The sequence below is a fragment of the Lissotriton vulgaris genome, chromosome 7 (assembly GCF_964263255.1).
Source record: "Lissotriton vulgaris chromosome 7, aLisVul1.2, whole genome shotgun sequence".
NCBI lineage: Eukaryota > Metazoa > Chordata > Amphibia > Caudata > Salamandridae > Lissotriton > Lissotriton vulgaris.
In genome coordinates, this window is record NC_141695.1 from 929950769 (window position 1) to 929974512 (window position 23744).

The 23744-nt window shown below is 46.0% G+C and overlaps 1 protein-coding gene across 3 annotated transcripts in view; it reads left to right on the forward strand.

Annotated features, from left to right (window-relative positions):
* ARAP3 (ArfGAP with RhoGAP domain, ankyrin repeat and PH domain 3) overlaps nucleotides 1-23744 on the forward strand; it is a 541910-nt gene that overhangs the window by 96164 nt on the left and 422002 nt on the right. For all 3 annotated transcript variants that reach the window (XM_086931355.1, XM_086931357.1, XM_086931356.1), the window contains exon 2: nucleotides 13255-14323. In XM_086931355.1, coding sequence (XP_086787481.1) covers nucleotides 13335-14323 — 989 coding nt within the window. In that variant the 5' untranslated portion in view covers nucleotides 13255-13334. The remainder of the gene's footprint in view (nucleotides 1-13254; nucleotides 14324-23744) is intronic.

Sequence of the window (23744 nt, forward strand, 5' to 3'; positions counted from 1 at the left end):
TACACTACAACACTACCCTGCATTAACCCCCAACACTACCCTAAACCCTAAAACACTGCCCACCAACATGACCCTCACCTGATTCCCAGTCCTCTCCTTACACTAAAACACTACCCTGCATTAACCCCCGACACTACTCTAAACCCTAAAACACTACCCCTAGCATGACCCTCACCCGATGCCCAGTCCTCTCCCTACACTAAAACACTACCCTGCATGACCCCAACACTACCCTAAATCCTTAAACACCCCCCCAGCAGCACGACCCTCCCCCTACCCCCAGTCCTCTCCCTACACCTAAACACTACCCTGCACGATCCCCCGACACTACCCTGCACTACACACACACCCGACCCCCTACCCCCATTTACCCTAAAGTAACCCCCACCCCAGGCCCAATCTCCCTTACCTCTCGCCTTGTGGATCCTCTCTCCTGTTGGTTCCTGCTGCATGTCGGCTCTGAGGGGCTGTGCACATCGTTGTGAGGAAACGGAAAAGCCTCTGTTTCCTCACTACGTGGTGGATCACCATTTTTTTCTTTTTTACATTGCACGCATTGCAAAAGCGCATGCAATGTAAAAAAATGCATAGTAATGGCTATGCGTTGTTACATTGCATGCGTTGTAACACTTGTGATGTAATAACATTCAGGGAAACATCCACATTGTAATGGCTGTTTCGCTCCTTACCTACCATAGAGGTGAAGTCTAACATTGTGACTTACATTTTGCAGCAATCCTCTAGTGTCAGAACTGCTCTTGCTGCTCAGAAAGGGTCTCTTGGAGCCAGCATTGGCTGCCGAGGAGAAACTGATCGGCAACCCAACATTCCTTTGATAGATTTGACAACTACATAGACCAGCAACATTTTCTGCTAAACTGAACACTAAACTGAACCGCAAACCGGACAGCCTCTCCAGAAAGAGTCTTAAAGGCTTGACTCTGTAGGCCACAAAGTCATAGCCTTAGCACTTTGCACATCTAAAGCCACATGCCTTTTAGGCATAGGCTCCTTTGTCAATGCCATGTGGGGGTTGGCAAAAATGGCTGTCATTAGCATTCACAATCACAAGAAAAAGGCATGTTCAGATCTGGTCAATGATGGATTTGAATAGACTACTCCAAACACATCTTGAATTGCTAATTGGATTCTGCTCACACAGTGACTCAGTCCGTGGTTATGGCTATTATTCTGCTCCAAAGCAAACACAAGGAGATGATGGAGGGAGTGCTGAAACTTTTCAGACACTCACCCCCAGTCACAGATCTGGGTTGAATCAGTAATCATTCTTTAGCTTACTTTGTCATCCCAGTCCAGACACAGCTATATGCAAATCAGTCTTGACCCTGTGCCTCATTTGAACAGTCCAGCCCGAACTACCAAGCCATGTCTTTTCTGGACCGGAAACAAGTATCCTGGGACCGGTTTTGGGCTAACAGCCCTCTTCAGCCAGGCTAGCTTGAATCCAGTGGCAAAGTGAGCAAGGAACTCATGTCTGGGCATACCCTGCCAACTTGGAGCGAACAGAGCAAACAAAAGGAGATGATGGACGGAGTGCTGAAACTTTTCAGACACTAACCCCCAGTCACAGATCTGGGTTTAATCCATCATCCTTCTTTGGCCCACTTTACCATCCGAGTTCAGACACAGCTATATGCAAATCAGTCTTGACTGTGTACCTCATGGGAACAGTCCAGCCCGAACTACCTAGCCATGTCTTTCCTGGACCTTAAACAAGCATCCTGGGACCGGTTTCGGGCTAACAGCCCTCTTCAGCTCCTCCATGTTTTGATGTGCTTGACAGGCTTTTTGGGAATGTCCAAGAGGCTGTAATGGACATGCTGATGGTCAATGGCTCTCCAGATAGAAAACTGGACATCAGCAGCACAGCAGTACTGAAAGTTCTGAGGTTTCTCCCGGACCCAGCAGTCTGGTGAGCAACACCCAAACAAATGCATCGCTCCTTTCAGGGTAGTGCTGGAGCCAAAGGATGCCATTGTCAGTTGCAGCGGTATCTCCAGTCTCTGCCATCTTCCCCGGTGTCTTCTATGGCAAAATCTCTTTGACTTCCCCCTTTACGCCATCAGTGGCATTAACTGCTTTCCTGATGGAAATAACTTCTGACGTAGAATCAGTGAATTGCGGGCTATCTCAGCCCGTCCACCTCCCCACCTTTCACAGTATTTGGCGCAATTAAACTGGTGCTTTTTTCCTCTCCTGCATTGCTGTCCAAAGTTGTGTCAGACTTTCATAGTGCCCAGTCCATCAGATTCCCGTCCTTCATCCCTTGTTCTCTCCCTCTCTTACAAGGAAGAGCGAGTGCATGGACTCCATTCTACGTGTGCAGTGTCTTATTACATCTATTGGACATTACAAGCAGAGTGGATGGTCAGATCTTTGTGGACTTCTCGAGAGAGCACCAAATGCTCGATTTCACGTTGGGTTTCCCTTTGGATTAGGATTTTCTATGCTATAGCCAAGACAGTCATCCAACTTTCATTCATGCCCCCTTCACAGGAGCCAGGATAGCTTCTACCGCCCTCTCCATGGATGTCACAGTATCACCCCATTACTGGGTAGCCACATGGTCATCTTTACATATTTGTATGAGCATTATTGCCTCATTACTCAGTCTCTTAGTGACATATACTTTCCCAAGGATGTGTTGCATCATTTCCCTACTTAATGGGCACCACTCACTGGCACCTTCCAACTGGTATTTCTGTGGGACTCATTCTTAAGGTGAGGAATCTGTGGGGAAAAGTATCCATCAACTTTCTTGTTGTTGTATGCTTTTTTGAACAGATTCCTCACCTTGTGAATACCATATTGCCTTCAAAAACAATTTTTCTAGAGGCTACTTTCTGTTCCCACATATTCCTCACTGTTATCATCCCCCGATAGCTAATATGTTAATAATATTATCCTAGTGTATGCAATGCGTGCCTACTGTTATTGTTCATGTTGTTTATGCTCTATTGGTTCCTCTGTGCATGCCTGAATGGGGCACAAAAATCTGAAGAAAGCTAAACAGATTCTGCTGTTGCTGAATAGCCCTGAAGTGAACAGTGGTCTTCGTAAAGCCCAGGCAGGATAGCAACATTTTAATTCATTTCTGTTTGCAAAATGGAAACTTTCTGAAGTGAGATACATATTTTAACGAATACAAATGTCCCCATTTTGATAAAGCAACAGAAGTAGACAGGGCTTATCGGAGCCCCATGTTCTTTCTGTTCCTGGCACTGTCTTTGTGATCTCTGAGGCCAGTGGTCGCAAGGGCTCCAAAGGGCAAACCAGGAGAACAGCGGCTCCCCAGGGCGACACTTAAATGACGTCCATGCTGAGCCGCTAGTAAAATGGACGTGCACTTCGATAAATCTCTTGAGTGTTGCTAGGAGGGCCATATTAACATCTGCCACTGCAGCGTCACCTACTTAGTCCTATGTCACTCCAGCTTTGTCTCTAATATTTCTTCCCTTTTTCTTTCTGCCTATAAATTGAGGCAGAGATGAAAACATCGAAGGGTAATTCCCAGAATCGTAAAAGTCTGCAGTCAATTTGCAAAATATAAAAACATACAGAGAGCCAAAAATCTGCTGGGAACTAAGCAATCCGCGTTTTCTATAAAAAATATCCTTCTTTGGAGCTGACGTCAGTGGTTCTTTGCATTGCTTAATTTGTGCCGGTGGTGAGCACCGGCTCACATTTTTGGGGGATCCGACTTATGTTTTATATTATGACTGACGCCGGGAAAGAGATCGAAAAGCAGCAAAGGTAGAAAGAAGGATTTAAAGGAAGGTAGGAAAACGGTGACATAGGAGGAAGCCATGATGGAAACTCTTTGCGAGAGAAAGACAGGAAGATGGGTGAGGGAGGGTGGTGGAAGAAAGAGGATGGAGATGGTTTCAATACAAGAATTGTGCAGCGCTGGAATGTGGCAGCGGCTGCACCAGGCTCATAAGATAAACTAACTGTGTGCGCCCGCACATATTTCTTTCTTTAACTAATTAAGCTCTGAGGCCACGCAGTTGCAAATTCCATTCTTGGCGTCTTTGGGGGGCGGCAGTGTTCATGAGATAAGAGGAGGCTCAGCAGAACGCCTCTGTGACGCTCCCCCGGGTCGAGCGTCCGCAGCATCATCTGTTGTGTTTATTTTGAAATCTGGGACGGCTCCGGGGCTCCGAGAGCCTCTTGACCTGGGCCTCTGCCAGGGGGGGCTGCCGCTGCTGACCTCTCCCATGACCCCAGAGCGGGCCCTGTCCAGAATCCCTCCCCACTCCTCTCCCATGTCATGCATGGGTTATAGAGGAATGCAATGCAAATGAAAGTCATAAGATCTTCATTACAGAGGAGAACGAAGGAAGCTTACTCCCTTCGTTAATTACTATATACATGCATTTAAAAGTCGATTTGCTGTGTAACACTTCAACGTCAGGAATAATCCGCTGTGCACGCTAAATTGTGTTAATAATATATATGTGATGCTGTGTTAAGTTATGCTATATTCCAGGGCACAAGACCTAAAAAAAACAAGCATTTACAATGCAATGGTTTTGCCTTTGTTAAAGTTAGAGCTATTGGCATTGCTCTTGACATTATTTTTTATTTATGTTTTTTTTAACATAAATAAATGGCATTGTCATTTACAATGCCACTAGCTTTATCTCTCGCAAATGACACACACAAACACACACAGAGCCCCCCCACACACACACCCACACAGAGCCCCCCACACACACAGCCACACAGAGCCCCCCACACACACAGCCACACAAAGCCCCCCACACACACAGCCACAGAAAGCTCCCCACACACACAGCCACACAGAGCGTTCCACACACACAGCCACACAAAGCTCCCCACACACACAGCCACACAGAGCCCTCCACACACCCTCACAGAGCCATGCAGGAGCCTTGCAAGAGATGCTGGGCAAGAGGGCAGTAAACCTTCGGGCGAAGCAGGGAAGATGGTAGAGATGCAGGGCGAGAGGGCAGTAACCCTTCAGGGGAAGCAGGGAAGATGCAAGAGATGCAGGGCGAGAGGGCAGTAACCCTTCAGGGAGAAGCAGGGAAGATACAAGAGCCCTGCAAGAGATGCAGGGTGAGAGGGCAGTGAACCTTCGGGAGAAGCAGGGTAGAGTGGCGATCTGCATAAGATGGCGCGGGCTTGCACGAGGAAGAGGCATCCATGCCAGGGTGGGTACAGAACCGCACAGGCCATGAAGGAATTTCAGGTCTGTAGGAGAGAGGCCTGCATGAGACTGGGCCCGCGGGAGCAGGGAGCCGTGTGGCCTAGGGATCAGGGGGCATCCCAGTGCATGAGAACTAGCAGCGGCGTGGCTATCACTGTGCAGCAGGTGTAGCGGCACCAGTGCTCCCAGAGGCCCACTGCATTCAGATTTTAAATCCCAACCGGGTCACCAGAGGCACTTTTCCTGGTTGGCACCAGGGCCCGTGCCACTGGGCCAGTATCTGGGAGCAGGTGGGGGGCAGAACACGCCGGAGGGAAACCGAGAGAGGGTAAAACACACAGGCGTTTTGCTGAGAAATGACGTTTCTCGTCAGGCGGAGCCTGAGTGGGGCCTGGAGACCTATCCAGGAGCAGAGAGGAGAGAGCCGCCAATAATCCGATTAAAAGCAATTACAGCGAGATTATAAAGGCAAGTGCCGGGCAGAACAGAGAGGAGAGCAGGGCCAGGGGAGAGGGAGGCTGAAAGCAGAGAGAGAGAGAGGAGACAGATGAGCGCTGAGAGCTGAGACAGGGGAGGCCAGGGGAAGAGACAAATCAGAGACAGAAGGAAAGTGAGAGTCAACAAAAACAAAGGGAGAAGGAAGTAGATGAGGGATGGGAGCAGAGATCGAGAGAGACACAGAGCAGAGAGCAGGTGACAAGAATACAAGAATACAGAGAGACAGAGGGACAGCGGGCAGAGAGTGACTCCCCGGACAAACACTGTGAGGCCGAGAGAATGGACAGAGGGCAGTAAAGACAGGGGTCTGGGAGAGGCGGCCGAATAGAAAGTTCAGAGATGGTTCAGTGATAAAGCACACAAGAGAAGGGAAACAGAGCAGGGACAGGAACGAAAGGGGATAAGAACCTCAAGCCGCGGGGTCAGGGGCATGGAGTCTGGACTCAGCACACACGGCCATCGGATACACACGGCCATCGGAGCAGCCCCCGCCGGAGCGCACCGGGACCGGCCGGCAGCAACCCCAGGTAGGCAGCCTGGCACCCTGCAGGCACGGTGGAGCTGGGAGAACCGGGCGCACGTGGGGAGGGGCACACGAGGAACACAGGCAGAGTCTCACGGGACATGGGCACACGGGACAGACAGATTCGGCTGACGTAGCCAAAAGCCAAAAATTCTCGGGAACGCCCCCGAATCTGGTCCGGCATTGACGGGCAGAGCCAACTCCCAATGGTTAGCCTCCATTTATGGAGCTAGCCAATGGGAGGAGGGGGCGTAGACCCGATTCCACACACAGATCATAAGATTTTTCCTAGCGCATGCGTACTTCGTACGCATGCATCGCTAGTCAAAACCTAAAAACTGGGGGGGGGCTAATTTAGTTAATCCGAATGCAAGTGGCATCGCTGCGCGTGACATCACAGGATGTGGCAAAATAAGAAGTGACATCAGATCTTAAGCCATCACATATATCTTTAACAGGTCTCTCATGAGTACATTTAAGCGCATTATGACTATACAGGGAAACCCTCCTGATTTAGGCAGAAGATTCCCCCTTCTGTAAACTACACATAAAACGGTGTTGACTTTTGTCAGCGTAAACTTCCTCTGCCCATAGTGCTTACAAGAAAAAATAGTGGTACTTAAATTAGTTCATCGCCTCCTCAGGGGTTGTAAGCACTATATAAATTATATTTATTGTGGGTAAATACTGGGAAAAACGAACACATCTGACATTCTTACAGTGAATGCATATCTTGTAAACAGGGACTGAACAAAGTGAAAAGCTGCCTCTGTTAAGTATGTGTGAAGTGCTAACAAGGTGTGAGCCTTTGTTTTTCCTCTGCTGTATTTGCATCTAGGTGAGAGGCTCCTGACTGCTGCCAGCCAGGAAGACTCAAACAAAAGCAGGCCTAATGACCCTTCGGATTGGAACTTTGTTATGGGCCCAGCAAGAGTCTGAACTAAGAAAGCCCCAGCCTCGTCTGTACATTATTGCTGATCAAAGCAGACAACTAAATGCAGGCGCTGCTGAATGTGTCCCAGTATTTGCAAATTACACCATGACGATTTCAGCATATTTTTAATTGGGGCTCTACTTCTCGGCAGGGTGGATAGCATCCACCCTGTGAATATAGTGATCAGGCAAGGTTAAGCGCAGGGCCGACGAGCCCGAGGTGTTGCCTGTGCGCCTTGTGAATCACATCTCCTGGTATGCCGCTGTTTCAGCTACCCACCTTGGACCCCCGCTACCATTTTAATACTCTTGGCCGTGATGGCACTGCTCCTTCTGGGCTCTTCCAGCTCCGGCCGCCAAGCTCCCCCTGTGTCTGTAGCGCTATGCGGCGTTTGCTTACCGCATCAGAAGTAATGGGCTGCAGCAGGTTCAAATGGCCGTGGTCTTGGGCACCAGTAGCAGTTGATCTCTTGTGGGGGAGAGCTCGCGGCGGGGAACATCCATAACAACACAGTCAAAACACTGCGCTGCCATTACCACGCGTCTTTTACAACGCAAGTCGTTATTACGACTTGCGCTGGAGGGCGCTGTAGACTAAGGACTAGTAGATTTACTATTCCAACACCTTCCCTACTGTACGTAGGCTGGAGTTGGAATAGTCAATCTTACTATTCCTAAGTCCAGCACCCTACAGCGCAAGTCATGGTAACGACTTGGGTTGTAAAAGATGTGTTGTGATGTACTGCGATCTAAAAGATCGTGTTGTAATATCATACAACCGCTCGCGGCGGACCGCTGATCCGATATCTTCAGGCGGCCGCCATTTTGTGTGATTTCGCAGACAGCCCCGGCGAGTCCAAGCAGTTAAAAAAAAATGTAAATGTCAGCAGTCTCACCGTATCATGGAGACGCGGTAGCAGAGCCCCCATGTCATCCCCAATGGCTCAGGAGTTGATATTCCTATCTGGGGTGATTTTGGCATGTGCATTAACCATCTAATCACTCAATTCTCCGACATGGAGCGGGAGCCGAGACGGATCCTATCCCGTACCCTCCAGGCCGTGCCCAATCCCAATGCTGCATTGCAGCATTGGGATTGGCTTAGGGAAGCCTGGCTGCTTCCTGTTCGGCAGAGGAGAGATGATGTTGGCCAGAGCAGTGAGGAGGTAAGTGAAATTTTCTTTTTTTTAGAATTATACCTCCTTACCCTCATGCCTGCCACCCCAGATCCGTGCTGGCCGCGACTGCGTAGCGCTTGCCCATGTTATCTTTGCTGCACACAGAAGACATTTTTTTTTGTTTGTTTTATATAGCGCAAACTTGACCCAAAGGTATCAGAGTGCTTTACATGAGCATGAGTTGTGTTACAGACTAACACATTTATTTTTTGTTAGCCTCGGGGAGATTAAGTGATTTGCTCAGAATCACAGGATGTTCAGCGTCCCTGCTGAGACTCAAACCTGGTTCCTCAGCTTTGAAGTCAACCGCTCTAGCTGTTAGGCCACATCCTCTCCCCAAGTATTATAATATCTACTTTTTATAATGAACTAGGCAAGCAGTGTCAGCAAATTCCTTCTGCCAGGATGATTCTGCAAACTGATCAACATGCATACTGTTTACTGCCAGGTGAAAATGTGACTGTTTTGAGTAATTTCATAATCTTACTAATGACAGACTTGTTTGCTTTGCTAGTGCTTGTTTTGCAAGCGATGTAATATACAGTACCTCCGGAAGCCAGAGACATACTATTTTTAAATCCAATATGTTCAGTAAAGGAAATACTCAAGGTGCCCAATATGCAGAGTAGGTCCTTAGATATACTAGGTGGTAGACATAAGGCTCGGTTCCCCTCTAAACGTTATCTGTAATACTGTTTCTTTTTCCATGGCTCACAGTGGCATTCTTATTTGGATTAATAAAGTACCTAAAGTTCATGGCATCCAACTTTTTACATCCCTCTCCTAATGCCACTGCTTGAGTGTATCCTTCCTCCTCCGCTCCAGTGCTGATATTGAACAGCTTGAGGAACTTCTTTGCAACTGTAGCCCTCTCTGGCCACTTCTGCTGCCTCCCTTTTGAGTGTGGCACTCTAATGTGCTAACTCGGCATGTGTAAGCACATTAAACCCAGACCAATTTGTTTTGTCATTGCTTGTTAGACCTGGAATTCTTGGGGTGGTTTCCTTCTAACATTTTGCCTTCAGATCTCCTGTTTTTGCTGACTTTGTTTTTTGCTGGCCTTAGGTTTCTGGTACCACTGATAACCAGTGCTAAAGTGCCTGTGCTCTCTCCACAAAGAACAAGTTACTCACTTTTGGTAACAATGTATTTGTAAGAAACATAAGTTAGTTATATATTCCTTACCTTAAAATTACTCCCAGGCATCAGACTGGTTCCGAAGAATTTGTTCTTAGCAGTACCCCTGCGCATTGGTAGGTGGCATCGGTCAACTCCGCATCTGTTATCGGCATCGCATTCGCCAGGATGACGTCGCAGTGTCTATTTAGACAACGCCCCTGCATGCTGACATCAGTTTTGACAAAGACTTTGCACGACAGAAGCGCAGAGCCATGCAATACACTGACCACTGGTGAGCTAAACTAGGGCCCTGCAAGGGAGTCCCTGCGCCTAGAAGTCAGTTCACACAGCGGGGAGGATGCTTGGTGTGATAAGGAATCTATAACTAACATATGTCTCTTTCAGATGCATCGTTACCTAAGGTAAGTAATTTGTTCATCTGAAAGATGCTGTTAGTTATAGATTCCCTTACCTTAGAATAGAAACCCCAGCAATACCAACCCTGGAGGAGGGTCTGCAAACTTAGTTCACACCAGAAAGTCCTAGGGGACAGAATGGGCAAAATAGCCGCCCCTCCGGACTTGGCTTGCTAGGTAGTAATGTCTGGTGAACATATGCAAAGATGACCACGTGGCCGCCTGACAGATGAAAAGGAGTGGAACTCCACGAACAAGAGAATCTGTGGTGGCCGCCGTAGCTCTGGTAGAATAAGCAGAGTGAGTGAGCTTTGATCTCACTCACTCTGCGAGCAGAGTGAGGAGCCTTAGAAGACAGTTGTGAAGAGGCTCGAAGGAAGCGCACATAAAATAGGTTAAGACCAGGTTCAAGTCCCACTGGGGCATTACGAAGGGACAAGGAGGAAAGAGATGAGTAAAGCTCTCGCAGAATCTATGTACAATAGGGGACTTGAACTAAAATGGCTGGTCTGGTAGCTGAAGGAAAGCAGAGATGGGCGCAAGATATCTTTTAAGAGTGCCCAGGGCAGAGCCCTGCTGGGCCAAAGAAAGTATGTACAACAGGACCTCTGAGAGAGGGGCAGAAAGGGGATCCTCAGCCTTTGCTGTGCACCATGCCACAAACTTGTTCCATCGACAGGCGTATACCATCTTAGTGGAGGGTCGCTTGGCTGCCAAGATGACATTACAGACCTCGAGAGAAAGATCAAAGGCTGTTAACAGTTGCTTCTCAATCTCCACGCAAAGAGGTGGAGGCTGGACAGGTTTGGGTGAAGAACCCTCCCCTGCTGCTGCGACAGAAGATCCTCCCTTAGAGGCAGTCTGAGTGAGGACTGATGGCCATGCTCAGGAGCTCTGGGTACCAGGATCTTTGTGCCAGTCCGGAGCCACAAGAATGACTTGGGCCCGGTCGCGCTTGATTTTCTTCAGCACTCTGGGCAGAAGTGGTACAGGCGGAAAGGCGTACATGAGTCCGCAGTTCCACTTGCGACCAAAAGCATTGACGAGCGAGTGTGACTTCGGCACGTTAATAATGAACCCCAGCAAATGCAGGAGACGACAGCCTGGGGGAGCCCGCCTTCAACAGACAGTCCTCAAGATAGGGAAAGATTGGAACCCCTGATCTGCGCATATGAGCTGCGGCCACGACCATCACCTTTGTGAACACCAGAGTGTCACTGTAAGGCCAAAGTGGAGCAAGGTGAACTGAAAGGGCTCGTGGTCCACTGTGAACCAAAGGTAACGTCTGTAGGCTGGCAAGATGGGGATATGAAAATAAGCATCCCACAAGTCCAATGCTGCCATCCTGTATCCTGGGTAGAGTGCAGACAAAATTTGGGCTAGGGTGAGCACTTTGTACTTCTTCCGGAGGAAGAAGTTGAGGGCCCAGAGGACTAAGATAGGACACAGGCCTTTGTCCTTCTTGGGTATACCAAAAAGTAGCGGCAATAACAACCATAACTTACTTCTGGCACAGGGACCCCCTCCATAGCTCCCTTGATTAAGAGAGCCGATACTTCCTGAATGAGAAGTGCCAAATGATCCTCCGACATGCAATCGAAAGACGGTGGCATGGAGGGAGGGGTAGTCTCAAATGGGAGGGAGTAGCCCCTTTGGACTATCTGCAAAACCCACCTGTCCAACATGATGGTTTGTCAGTGGGGGAGGTGATGGCGAATCCTGCCGTTCACTGGCTTTTGATGGCCCTGAAAGGTCGGACTTGGAAGGTTCGAAGACAGCTGCAGGGGGGTGGAATGGTGGGCTGGCCCACCCTGGCTCCCAGATCTGCATCCCTCGGTCCAATGGCCACGCTGAGCCGGGATAGCTTGCGTGAACCAGTGGCTGGTTTGGGCTGGATGTGTTAGGGTGTCCCTTCCACAGCCACGAAAGGGGTAAAAAAAGGCGGGGTAGACGAGTCACCGCTGTGAGTCCCAAGGATCTGGCTGTAGTTCGAGAATCCTTAAATCACCAAAAAGGCGACCGCATCAAGACATTCCAACAACCTTGCATCTCCACCCGGACTCAGCCAACTGTGAATCTTCCATGACAAGTGGTGCAACCCCAGTCTGGATCCTTGTAAGTGAGCTTAAGGTGCTCTGCCAGCCTGTGGATCCAGAGGAACCGATGTTTCTCCTATGGTGTGCGGCGCAAGCCAGAACAGAACCTACACATCGCCGCTGCTGCGTGGACTGGACCCGTTGCAAAGACTGCATCACAGCCTCACTGCATCTCAGAACTATCATAATGCTTTGGCTGCATGTTGCACCATGATACAGATCCTCACACCTCTCGGCAGGCCACGATTTAGGGTACTCTGTTCAGCAGGCCTAACTGAATCCCTGTAGTCAGCCTGCGCTCCGTCCTGGTCTGGCGTGACCAGATATCCGCAGTTAGCGCTTTGCGCTTTTTGTTGCTATTTTCAATAAAATCTTTAAAATGTAATATCTCTGGTTCTACTGATTGAATTTTTTTCATTTTAGTCTTGTTTTATTTAGCAAAGAAAGTTCTATTTTTCTAACTTGGTGTGGGATCCTTTTTGTGTGGCAGTTTCACTTTATTACTTTTGAAGTGTTGCACAAATACTTTTCTCATTGCCTCTAGGTTAAGCCTGACTGCTCTTTACCAAGCTACCAGAGAGTCGAGCACATGTTAATTTTGGGTTGGCTTAAATATCTCACCCTGACAAGTATTGTGGCTGCTGCTTGACCAGGGCTCACACCTTAGTCAACCAGCAACCACATATAGGGTGCATATGACAAGTGACCTGGCTTTCAATTGACTAATGGCACTATTGTCAATCCAACGGGTGGGGGGGGCTTGAATATTTTTATGTCCATATTTACAAACTCACATTGAATACATTTCCCTCAATGCAGTGACATTATTTTATGTACTAAGTTTACACTGTCTGCATGATAAAGAAATACACTTTAGAAATGTGAAGTCTTCATCATACATTTATATGATGTTTGTTACATAGTTTACGTGCCACATGTTTTAATGGCTCGGCTCGTGCTCTTAGAGCCCAGCCAGATCCTTGGCTCAGCTCTGGCTCTCCCTGTTATTTTGTTGGTTCGCCCACCTCTAATTATCTACACACTTTGGTCATGGGCAAAAGCCAGTGTTTGAACCCATGTTTTATATCCACAACCTTAACAACAACGCCACCTGATCCTCAAGATGGAATCTTTCTGCCTGATTTTTATCCTGATTATTTGTATTGGGAGCTCTTTAGTACCAAGGGATATGAAAACTGTTTGTTGTCCTGTAGTTTAATTATTGTAAATAAAACATAATGTAAAAATTACGTATGTGTTTTTCTAACGCACTTATGTTTTTTTTTTCCTCTGGCAGGTGGTGGAATGATAGCACCTCAAGAAATGAGTGATGTCCTCTTCAATGCATGAGGCCCATGCCTGAGCTACCTTGGGGTCATGACCTCACTGTGTGACGAGGATTTAGACATTGCTGATTGGCTCGCTGCCATCCATTTGGAGAGGTACTCGGAGGTCTTCAAGCTTCATGGCTACCGGACCGCTAAGGACACTCTTTCTTTGGATAACGAGAGACTCCAAGGCATTGGCATTGCCGCCACTGGGCACAGGAAAAGGATACTAAGCCGCCTCTGGCACGCTTCTGGAAGAACGCATGCCCGACACAGCGATGTCGCCAAGATGCCAGAAGACCGGCTAAGCCTGCCACTATCTGCACAGGAGAGTCACAGAGCGGGCAGACATTCATGTTCTGCTGCAGAAGAAATCGGGGTTAATTTTCAGTACCCAGACGCAGAGAAAACCGCAATGGAACCCAGTCTGAAACCTGTGCCAAAGCCTAGAACTGTTTTCCCCAAGACAGCCACAGGAGCAAAGCTTACACCTGGCCCAGCTCCAATGCCATTGGCTCGGACCTTGCACCCCTCCAATCATCAGGGATCAGATTCGGATTCTGGGTTCGGAAGTGGGGAGGTAACATTGGAAGGTCTGATTGTAGGTGACAGTAGTACAAACCAAGGGGAGCTGAACGTCTGTGCGACATCACCACCTAAGATGGTTGACGCGAGGAAGGTGAATGACACTTGCACTCAGGATATGCTTCCTGAAACTAGGATGGGAACCCCCTCTCCACCACAATCCTTTCCACAAGCCGTTAAAGGAGAAACGCACACTGCACAAACTTCCCCACTGCCATCGCCCCCGGGTGATATTGGTTGTGCGCATGAGCCGGGGTCCCCTGTTACACCGAGCCTCTCCACAGAGCCAGACTTTGAAATGATCACCAATGACATTTATGACAGGTCTTCCCCTAGGAGCTTGTCCACGGAATGTCATAGTAGCGTGGAAGTGCCATGGAACAGAATTGCAGCACAACCACTGGGTATATCCAAGGAGAGGGAAGACACAGCTCAATCACCGGAGAAACAAAAGTAAGTTCATTTTGGCTACTCTTGATTCAGTTTTTAAACATAAGAAGAACATGCCTGTTTAACATGGACATCTAAACAATGATGGGTAAAATAACTATGAAACACAAGGTGTTTGTGGGTCGTGTCTTTTACATCTGTCTCCTGGCAGCCCCTTTTCCCTGCACTGCTAACACCATGACATTTTTCAGATATCACCAGCCCATGGACTTCGGAGACCTAATTTTCAAGAGACTGCTTTTCTTGTGGCACTCCCTTTTTAGGTCTAGTTAGGTCTAGGTTCTGACACTGCAGCTATCGAACAGACCACAAACAATATACAAAGAGAGTGGGCTTTAGGTCAACCCCTTTCCACTGTTGACTTTCCTCAACCAACCCCTTTCAGTCATTGGAGGAAGACTTAGTTAATTACGTATTTGCTTAGTCCATTGGACTGTCCATCTCTAACCTAAAGCTATTGGCTTTTTGAATATATCTTTCCACCTCTACTATTAGGCTTTCATTGACCTGAATGAGGGACTACTTTACAACTATAGCCTTCTCTATCTGCTGCTGCTGGCTGCCTCGACCGTGTCTCACTCTAGGGCACAGCTTTCCAAACATTTCATGTGGTGAGACACCTTTTATACATTCCTGATTTAGTGACACTGTAATACGAGCGAGCGTAGTGAGAGATCCGAACCACCTAAGGGGGGGTTCTCCCCTGAGAAAATTTTGAAAAATAGTGGGTAGATGGTGCATTGTCAAGCAAATTTGAGAAAGCAGGAAGGTTAATTAAGCAATTGTGAATCTGTTCTAACAAAGACAGTGACTGGCAAAACTGGGTTTAAAACTGGGTTTATCACTGCCATGATAGAAGAACCTCCCTAACCGGATAAGAATTGTGAATTGAAAAACATTTTTTGTGTTACATATTTAGGGGGACCAGCAGCTGTCATTTGCTGCAGGACTGCTCTGTTTTCTTTTTAAAAAAAAAAGAACTCTTGCGCAAATGCTGCACAGCATCGGCAAAAAGCATTGGCAAAGTTGATTCGCTTATTGGCTTTGTCAATGCAGGTTTTGATTTACAGTGGGTTTTGGAGGAGAAGCAGTCTTTCAAAGTTGATGGTACTGTAGCTGATGTCACCCCCAATCAAAGGTCTACTTCGTTCCGAGAGTTTTCAAAGGACCTTTGTTACACAACATCTTTCAATACCCTGCTCTCACTATAAAGTTTGTGAGTGAAGATATGATCGAAGCGGACATTTGAGGTGGAATCAGTAACATGTCATAATTGTCCGCCTGCACTCTTCACAAAATCTGTTCTTCTGAAGCTCCCAGACGGAAAGGGTCTGATAGTGCCGATATGTAGCCAATGGTCCCTTCTCCTCCCCAAGATCAAAGAAATTATTATTTAAAAAAAGGTGCCCCCCGGAAGGTCAGACAGAGAACTGATTGATAATAAAAATATAACATGAGATTACCCCAGCTTTCGCAGTTAACACCCAGTTTTAACTGCTGTGGCAGATGAGAGCTGGGACCTTGGTAAATATGAAAAGCAGGTGAGTGAATTTGTTGAAATGCCTTTTTTTCAAACCATGCTCATTCTGAAGAGGCTGTATGTAAAGTGAACTGTTGTTCCTTCGTTGTCAAATAACACCATTCCCACATTCCGCAATACCTGTCAACAGAGCTATATATTTTGGAGAACATTATTGTTTTTTAGAAATTACCAGACGATAATTCCCTGGAGGAGAATAGAAATGTACTTCAAGTTATATCCTAGGTGTGCCGATAACCTTCAAGTGAGGCATTTCGCGATGGGTTATTAATAATGTGTGGTCGCTGATGGCGAGAAAGGGCAGCTTAATGTTTTCCAGCATGCATTAATAAAAAGGTAAGCAATCGGGTAAAAAAGGAGGGTGTTCATAAATAAGGGTTTGAAATAACGATTTACTCCTAAATGTCGTTCTGCTTTGCAATACTAGGACAATACACTATGTATGCCACAGATTCCTCAAACACCACTGGCTGTCCCTTCACCCAGCCGCTTGCATCCAACCCTCCACCCTAGCATCCGATCCCAGGCCCAGTGCCCCCCTGCTCGCCCACGCCCCTTCCCCAGCAGCAGCTTGACCTCCCGTGCGTCCTTCTTGCAGAGGGGAGATCTGCTGAGCCAGAGCTTTTCCAGAGTATGCGACGCAGACGAGATGCACAAGAATATACGTACGTCTCACGTACGTCTTATCAAGCATGTACATCTGTCTTAAAGATATAAGACAGACTTACATGCTTGATTAGAGAGCACTGTCGCGCGACACACCCACACATGTCAGGCGACACAGTACTGTGTCGTGCCGCATACTTTGGAAATCTCTGCTTTAGGGTGCTAACAATGTGCGAGTTAGCATATAAAGCCCATCGACGTTGTCAGTCCTTGTTTCTTATGTCTCATAAGGAATAGTGGAACATTTTCCTTTATTAACTGTTTGTAAGGTTTTTCGGTCTCGCCTAGCATTTCAGCGCATGCGCTGCTCGCTAGGTGAGACCTATAGTTAGAGAGGAAATTTTAGAAGAGGGCTCGAAGCCCCGCCCCACATTTCCATTGGCTTGCGTCACTGTTTATGCCCATCCGGACAGGTCATCTCCTTTGCGACTGTCGCAAAGCAATTTCTTATCTTTAGGGGAATAGTGGGCCATCTGTTTTCACTCAGCCGCGTGTTTATTTATGCATCGCTCTTTCACTTAAAGTGAAAGTGAAAGTGCGATGCAAACATAAACAAGCGCCTGCCTTCCCGACTTAAAGCTGCCATTGTCTGCTTTCTTTGTTTTTGGCACCCCATGAAATGAAACAGACAGTAACAAAGTAAAAGAGTAGTGTTTGTTGCTTTTCCATTCCTGTTTTATATATAGATTTAAATTGGGGAATGGGAAAAGACAATTCATCCCATACCAGAATCAGTCTCGGCAAAATTGGATAAAAAAATCAAGGTGTCACGCAGGTCAATGATATTCGTTGTACGAGATGAAAATCAAAAAAATAAACACTGCAAAGTAACTCTTCAGCTGTTTTAAAAACGCTGCACGACAAATTGCCTTTTAGAAACTCAACAACTCTCCATAAAAACAAAACATGAAATGAAATGTGCAAACCGGCAAACTCCTCAGGGAAAAGTAATTTTAGAAAACGTTATTAGGCTGCGTGAAGGAGCAGCGCAGTACAATCATAAGATGTCATCTCTTCTTTCACTCATTCCCATTACTATTTCGGTTTAGATCCTGGACCGGGGAAGGCAAAGGGAGTAAGAAGGTAGTACTTACACGGATCCCCGGCCGAATCTATTCATTTATATTTGCTAGCGCCACTGTTCCCCACCAGGATTGGTTTGAAAAAGGTCTTGGGCTGTTCCAAAGAGAAATTTAATGAAGGAGAGGTTGTGGCATTACGGTCATAGCTGCTGGCTTTGGAGCTGGGGAACAGGGTTTGATTCCTGATGTCGGCTCAGCTTCCTGTGATTTTTGGCAAATCACTTCATCTCCACGCGCCGACCAAAAAATGAACGTATGCTTGTTTAAAGGAACTGGTGTCCATCTAAAGAGTTTTAATATGTACGTGAGGGGAATTGCCTATGGCGGGGGACCCTGCATCTGGTGAACAAGTTTTGAGTAGCGGCTTTGTCGCGAAACATCCTCTAATGCTGGGCAAATCACTTTATCTCCCAGTGCCTAACAAAGAATGCCTTTATCATGTAACACAACTGGGGCTCGTGTAAAGCGCTCCGGTACCTTCGGGTCAAGTTCGCGCTATAGGACACTACATAAAACTAAAAAAAATGACATTCTTCTAAATTGAGACCGAACAGGCCCTGGCTGCATGCATGCTGTTCAGCTCTGGGCCGGCTCTAGGGAGGTCGGACCGCACTGGGTGCTGACTTGGCATAGGGGTGCCTGTTTATTCTAGTTTATTTTGTGATAAAAAGCCTTGCTGCCAATCACGTCTTCCAGCAATTTTCAGGAAACAATTAAACGGTCTAGAAAACTCCGGTGATTTACGTTCTACCTGGGCAGATCAGAGTCTTGTCTAGTAGGGTTTTTTAACTCGGGTGAAGTTTCTGATTCCTTGACGCGTGACCAGGCGTCCCGGACAATCCTGATTTGTTTTGCAGTTTGTAACTGTAAATTTCACTGAATTTGATATTTGTTTCGATTTTCAGACAGAGCCAATATATTTACGCTTTGTGCTCCACTGCAGGATTTGTTAGCTACCCTTCTCAGAATCGATCGATCTGCAAAGATTTTCTAAGTCTTTTTGTCACATTTGAAAAGACCACCAGAACATAAGTCAAAATTTAATCTCAGTACGGTTATGATGCAAAATTCTCCAAAGGATATAGATATGCGTTCTACGCGTACACATTCAAAATTGTGATAAATTGTGCCTAAAGGGCACAACAAACTAGGATGATGCGCACACATGGTATCACTGTGCCCATCAGGGCCAGGTCTCTCAGTGCCCACCAGTGTGTCCTTCTTGCATTACCTCCATGGTGGGATCCTCACACTTCTCAGTGATGACTGGCACAATCTGATGAGCTTTGCGGGGGCCAACAGGGGGTAAAAGGCATTGTCATTTACAACGCCATTACTTGATTAATGCTTCAAGTAGGGAAAAAAAACAATAACATTTTCAATGCCAATAGCTCAAAACAATGTCATTGCGAGACCTATTGCATTGTAAATGCATGTTACTATTACATCCTTAAAGCAGGTTCAGGGAAGATCATAGAGTGGCCTCGTTAGTGTAATAAACACAGTCCAGAGAGTCAAAATGGAAAATAGATTTGAATTTGTTAAGCACATATTATGTGTCAAAATGACATAGACTAAGTGTCAGGTTTTTATGTGATCCTTTTTTCATTGAATATATGGCATGCTCTACAATAGTAGAATATTATTCTCTGATCTCAGGAGGATTGATACTGTTGTTACTCTGTAGCTTATATCAGACAAAACCAACATGTTTTCTCTCACCAGTTTGTACTTCGCACTAGGGTGATATTTAGTGCGAATGCCCACATTTGTGTTAAACCTCCTTTGCACTTAATATTAGCAGATGGTGCAACCTGTTTGCTGTCCAAGCTTGTCCTACTACTTTATCATCTCAACCTTTTATACCCATTAAAATAATTTCCTGATATAAACACCACTAGCGCAGTAATTGGCACCAACCACTGCTACGTAAACTGTGTTTAATACTGTTAAATTACGGGAAAGAAGAGTGCCTCAGTGAGAAGTAAATTCAATGTACACCTATTGACCTCTGGTCATCAATGTTTCTGAAAGTCGTGTTTTTTAATCTCTGGAAATTGTCATGATCTGGTTTATATATACAATTCTATAATATCTGTAAATTGCCATATTCTGGTGTATGTATTCAGTACTGTGACTACTAGCCACTTAGTCAACATAGGATATTTTTTCTGTTCTTGACTTTCATTTAACAACTTAACATACTATGGGAACGGGATCTTGTTTTTTTTAATTGAATTTTAATTTTTTAATTGATTCAGTAATTTAAAGGACCTCAGTGTAATATTTTGTAAAAAGTCCCAAGCTGGAAGCAAGGTGCCCTGTAGACAAGGCACCGTATGGTCACTGTGTCACATATTATTTGTGAAAGGCTATATTATATGAAGAGTTGTATACATCCTATTTTATTTTAATATATGAGTTTCAGCACATTGAAGATACCCAGACTCCACTGAAAAGCATTAGGCAACAAGAAAGAAGTTAGATAGAGAATTAGACTTTATTTGTATCTGAGGAGAAACTTGACACCAAAGAACCATAAGCCGAGGAGACCAGGTAGATCTTGTTGTTGTGAATTTGATGCTGTCCAGTTTGAGGCAGAGGCAGAAGATAGACATCTAAAGCAACAAGCATTGGCATAGTCAATAGGTATCGCCTTTGGGACTTCATAAGTGTTTAGCTAGAGCTATTGGCTTACCCAATGTATTTAAGCTATGGTGAAGAGCAGTGTGTCTGCTGGCAATTTTGTGAGCCTTTTAAAACAAGAGACAAAGAAAGAAATAATGTGTGTTTGTTGTTGATCGTGAGATAATGTAAGCAAGAGCGAGAATTAGATAGTGTGTGTTATATTGAGCGTGAATGTAGGAGATATTCATTGAAATAGAGGATGAGTGTGTGGGTAAATGTGAGATTAAAAAAAGAGAGAAGGTAGAAGAGTAGAGACTGAGAGACAAAAAGAGTAGCTTACCGGAAAAATAAAATGTGAAAATATCGTAATTAGAGGCCTATATAAAAAACTAGACATAGCTTTTAATTATTGTGCCTCTTTACAGCAGGGCTGCCTCCATCCTGTAGCTCCGTGTAACTATGTAAACGTGTAAACGACTGATATTGAAGTGAGATAACTGAAACCTGTGCCTCTTCACCAAATGTAGTCCCAGGATTTTTTGTTTTAATGTTTGTAATAATTTTAGTCCCTAAAACAAAAAGCCTTTAAATTTTGCTTTTTTGTGAGCTTTTTAGTACACAAATTGAAGCTAAAGGAATTCGCACACTTCATACGAGCACCACTTACATTATGAATAAAAGCATTTATTTTTCGGCAAAGGGAGATTCATATTTGTGCCCAAAAGCACAAAATATGGAGCCTTCCGCCAAGATTTAAACATAAGTTCCCACTTTAAAATTCAGCAGACCCCCCACATGCCTCTGCTCTATACAGACCAGTGTTGTACAACTACCTTATAAAGGGAGCCTGGTATTTCACTGATCTGATGTCAGAGAAGTAAAAAAATAAACTACTTTTTTCACTGCTTTGATATGAGGGCAGTGTGTAAGTGGGACTGAAAAGGTGTTCATAATCATTTTACCAAAGTTGAGCCATACAGATCAATGCGGTCATACATTACGTGCATCTGATTTAACGTTGTGCATGGAAAAGAGTAAAACATGTAGTTTTTGTGCAAATAAGAAACGCCTGTCCAAATATATTCTTAATACAGTAGTAGGCTCGCACAAGAACTCAAAGAGAACCATGTTAATATGAAGCCTTAGTAAAAAGGCTTACAAACAGTTTTCGAAGCAGCAAGAAGGCTGATGGGAGACCACTTCTTCCTGAAAAAGACATGCAAACGATGGCAGAGAAGACACATTAGCTCTCAGCACTTCCTGTCATATTTTACAGAACTAAGAAAAAATGTCAAGTATGGAATATTTAGGCGGGGTACTGTGGGGCAGAGAGCAATAGCAGTTACCTGATTTACTAATGCAAAATTCAGTGCTGCATAAACATACAAATCAACAGAAGCAACCTCACTGAAGACAATGTCGTTCGGTGGCTCTGCAGATTGACCGATGCTAATCTGCATATTGGTCACAATATAATAAGGTCAACAAGTACAAAGCACGGTGAGTCAACACAGAGGGATATTTAGCAGGAAGTGAGGAATGACTCCGTTGCAGCACCTCAAGGAACTAAGCCAGGGACCACGTGGGGACTCCACTTTCAGGCTCTTGTGTTGTACAAGGAAGCAGCTGAGTAAAATCAGTATGGTGAAATAAGGAAGGGAACAAAGTGTAGACGGAAAAGAAAACATTTTGGGAGGTTAAGAGAACAAAACACAAGAAGGTTCCCTCAGTCCACTAATGAGGCCATGATAGCGAGTAAGTGAGCCAGAGACAGGCAAAGGGCTTAGAGTTGTACAAATGAAAGCTGTCCAGAAACCAAGCGCCAAGAAACCGCTGGTGAACGTGCGCTCTATAAATAGTTTTATCATATCATATCAAGAGATATCGGGGGAGCTCTCTGCAGAAGAAAGGATTTTAGGATAGAAAGCACACTGATGGGAAGTGGGTATGACCAGGCCTACAAGAATTATGCGATTGTGGTAATAAAGAAATACTGTTACGAAATGTGCTGCAGTATGCCACATAATTTACCTTTAATTGTCACATCATTTACTCAACCCTGCTGCATAATTTGGCAACCTACTAAGCCTTTGTAGGGAGATAATGTGACTCTCCAATCCCTACAGTGGCACAGGCACTGACATATATCAACTCAAATAAACATTTCAAACTATAAAGAAGGGTTTGACCTCTCAAAGAAAAAAAAAGGATGAGCAGCTGGGGACCATGAACTTCCAGCTCCGGCAGTAAGTAAGAAATATCTAAAGAGTATTTAATATTACCTTTCTTAAGTTCAGCAATTTGCCGACACCCGATTCAAAGACACTTTCACAAGTTGCGAACAGTAGATGGGGAGATGCGTGGGCACGGTGATCTGACAGATCAGTGCAAGGGGACGAGCACACACGTGATCAGACCATTAATTAACAGCACACACGTGCTACGTGGCCAAAGGGGAAGGCTCGCTCATATCACACGTGGGCAGAGCGGTCTGTTACGCAGGAACCTTGAGGGTGACCAGACACCCCGCAATGGGTGCACATCTAGGTGGAACATCAACACAGGGAACTCTGGGGCTCATTCCTCAGACTATTGTGGGATGGGGGAGGAAGTGTGAGGAGCGTGGCCCTTTAATAAGAAGAGGCCAAACAGTAGTGCGATAAGTCCGGATCGAGGAACACCCAAGGCCTTCCCTTGCCCCTTCTGTTTCCTTGACTCTGCCATCTATCCGCAGCCCGCCCGCTGCACAGGTCTAGGCTCACCTCAGTCCCCGTTATGGGTTAGGGGCGGGCGTCTCCCGACTCCGCTTGGCTCCTACCCTGTCCCTCCCTGTGAGCTGGGCTTGCGCGTCTCTCTGCTGCTGCCACCTCGTGGCTCCTGGGATGCCAAGATGGCGGCGCTGCTGAGGCTGCAGGCACAGGGCTGGCAGCGGCAACCACTTTCACTCACTGAGAGAGCATGGACTTGGGGAGCGATGGCGGGGGAGAGGCTTCCCTTGAATAAAAAAAAACATTATTAGTTAAACGTAACCCAAACGCACAACCCACAACCATCATGCAAGTAATGGTAGAAAAAAAGTGCCACCACAGTAATAATAAAATCCACAGTGTCACGCTGCCAGTAAAAGATCCAGTCCAGGTTGGCGGAGCCAAAAGAGGACAGGGTGGTAACCAGGAGGGACTAAAAAGCCTCGGTAACAATCATAAGACACCATTTAGCATAAGGAATGACGCAAATTGATGCACAAAAATGGAAATTACAGGCATAGCTGAAAGTTAACTTCTTAAAGTATATTGATTCCAAGAAGCCCTTGCAGAGCGTGAAGCGCATGCACGCTGCAACGCCAGACGAGACCTAAAAAGCTCTGGTAAACAAGAGATCTTTTCCTATCCATGTGCACCTATACTTCGGCTGGCTGATAGTCATTGGGTTTTAAAAAGACAACTTTAGACAACACGTCAGCAGGTAGATTAGTAGTATTCTTTTGAGGTAGATGGGTACTCTATCT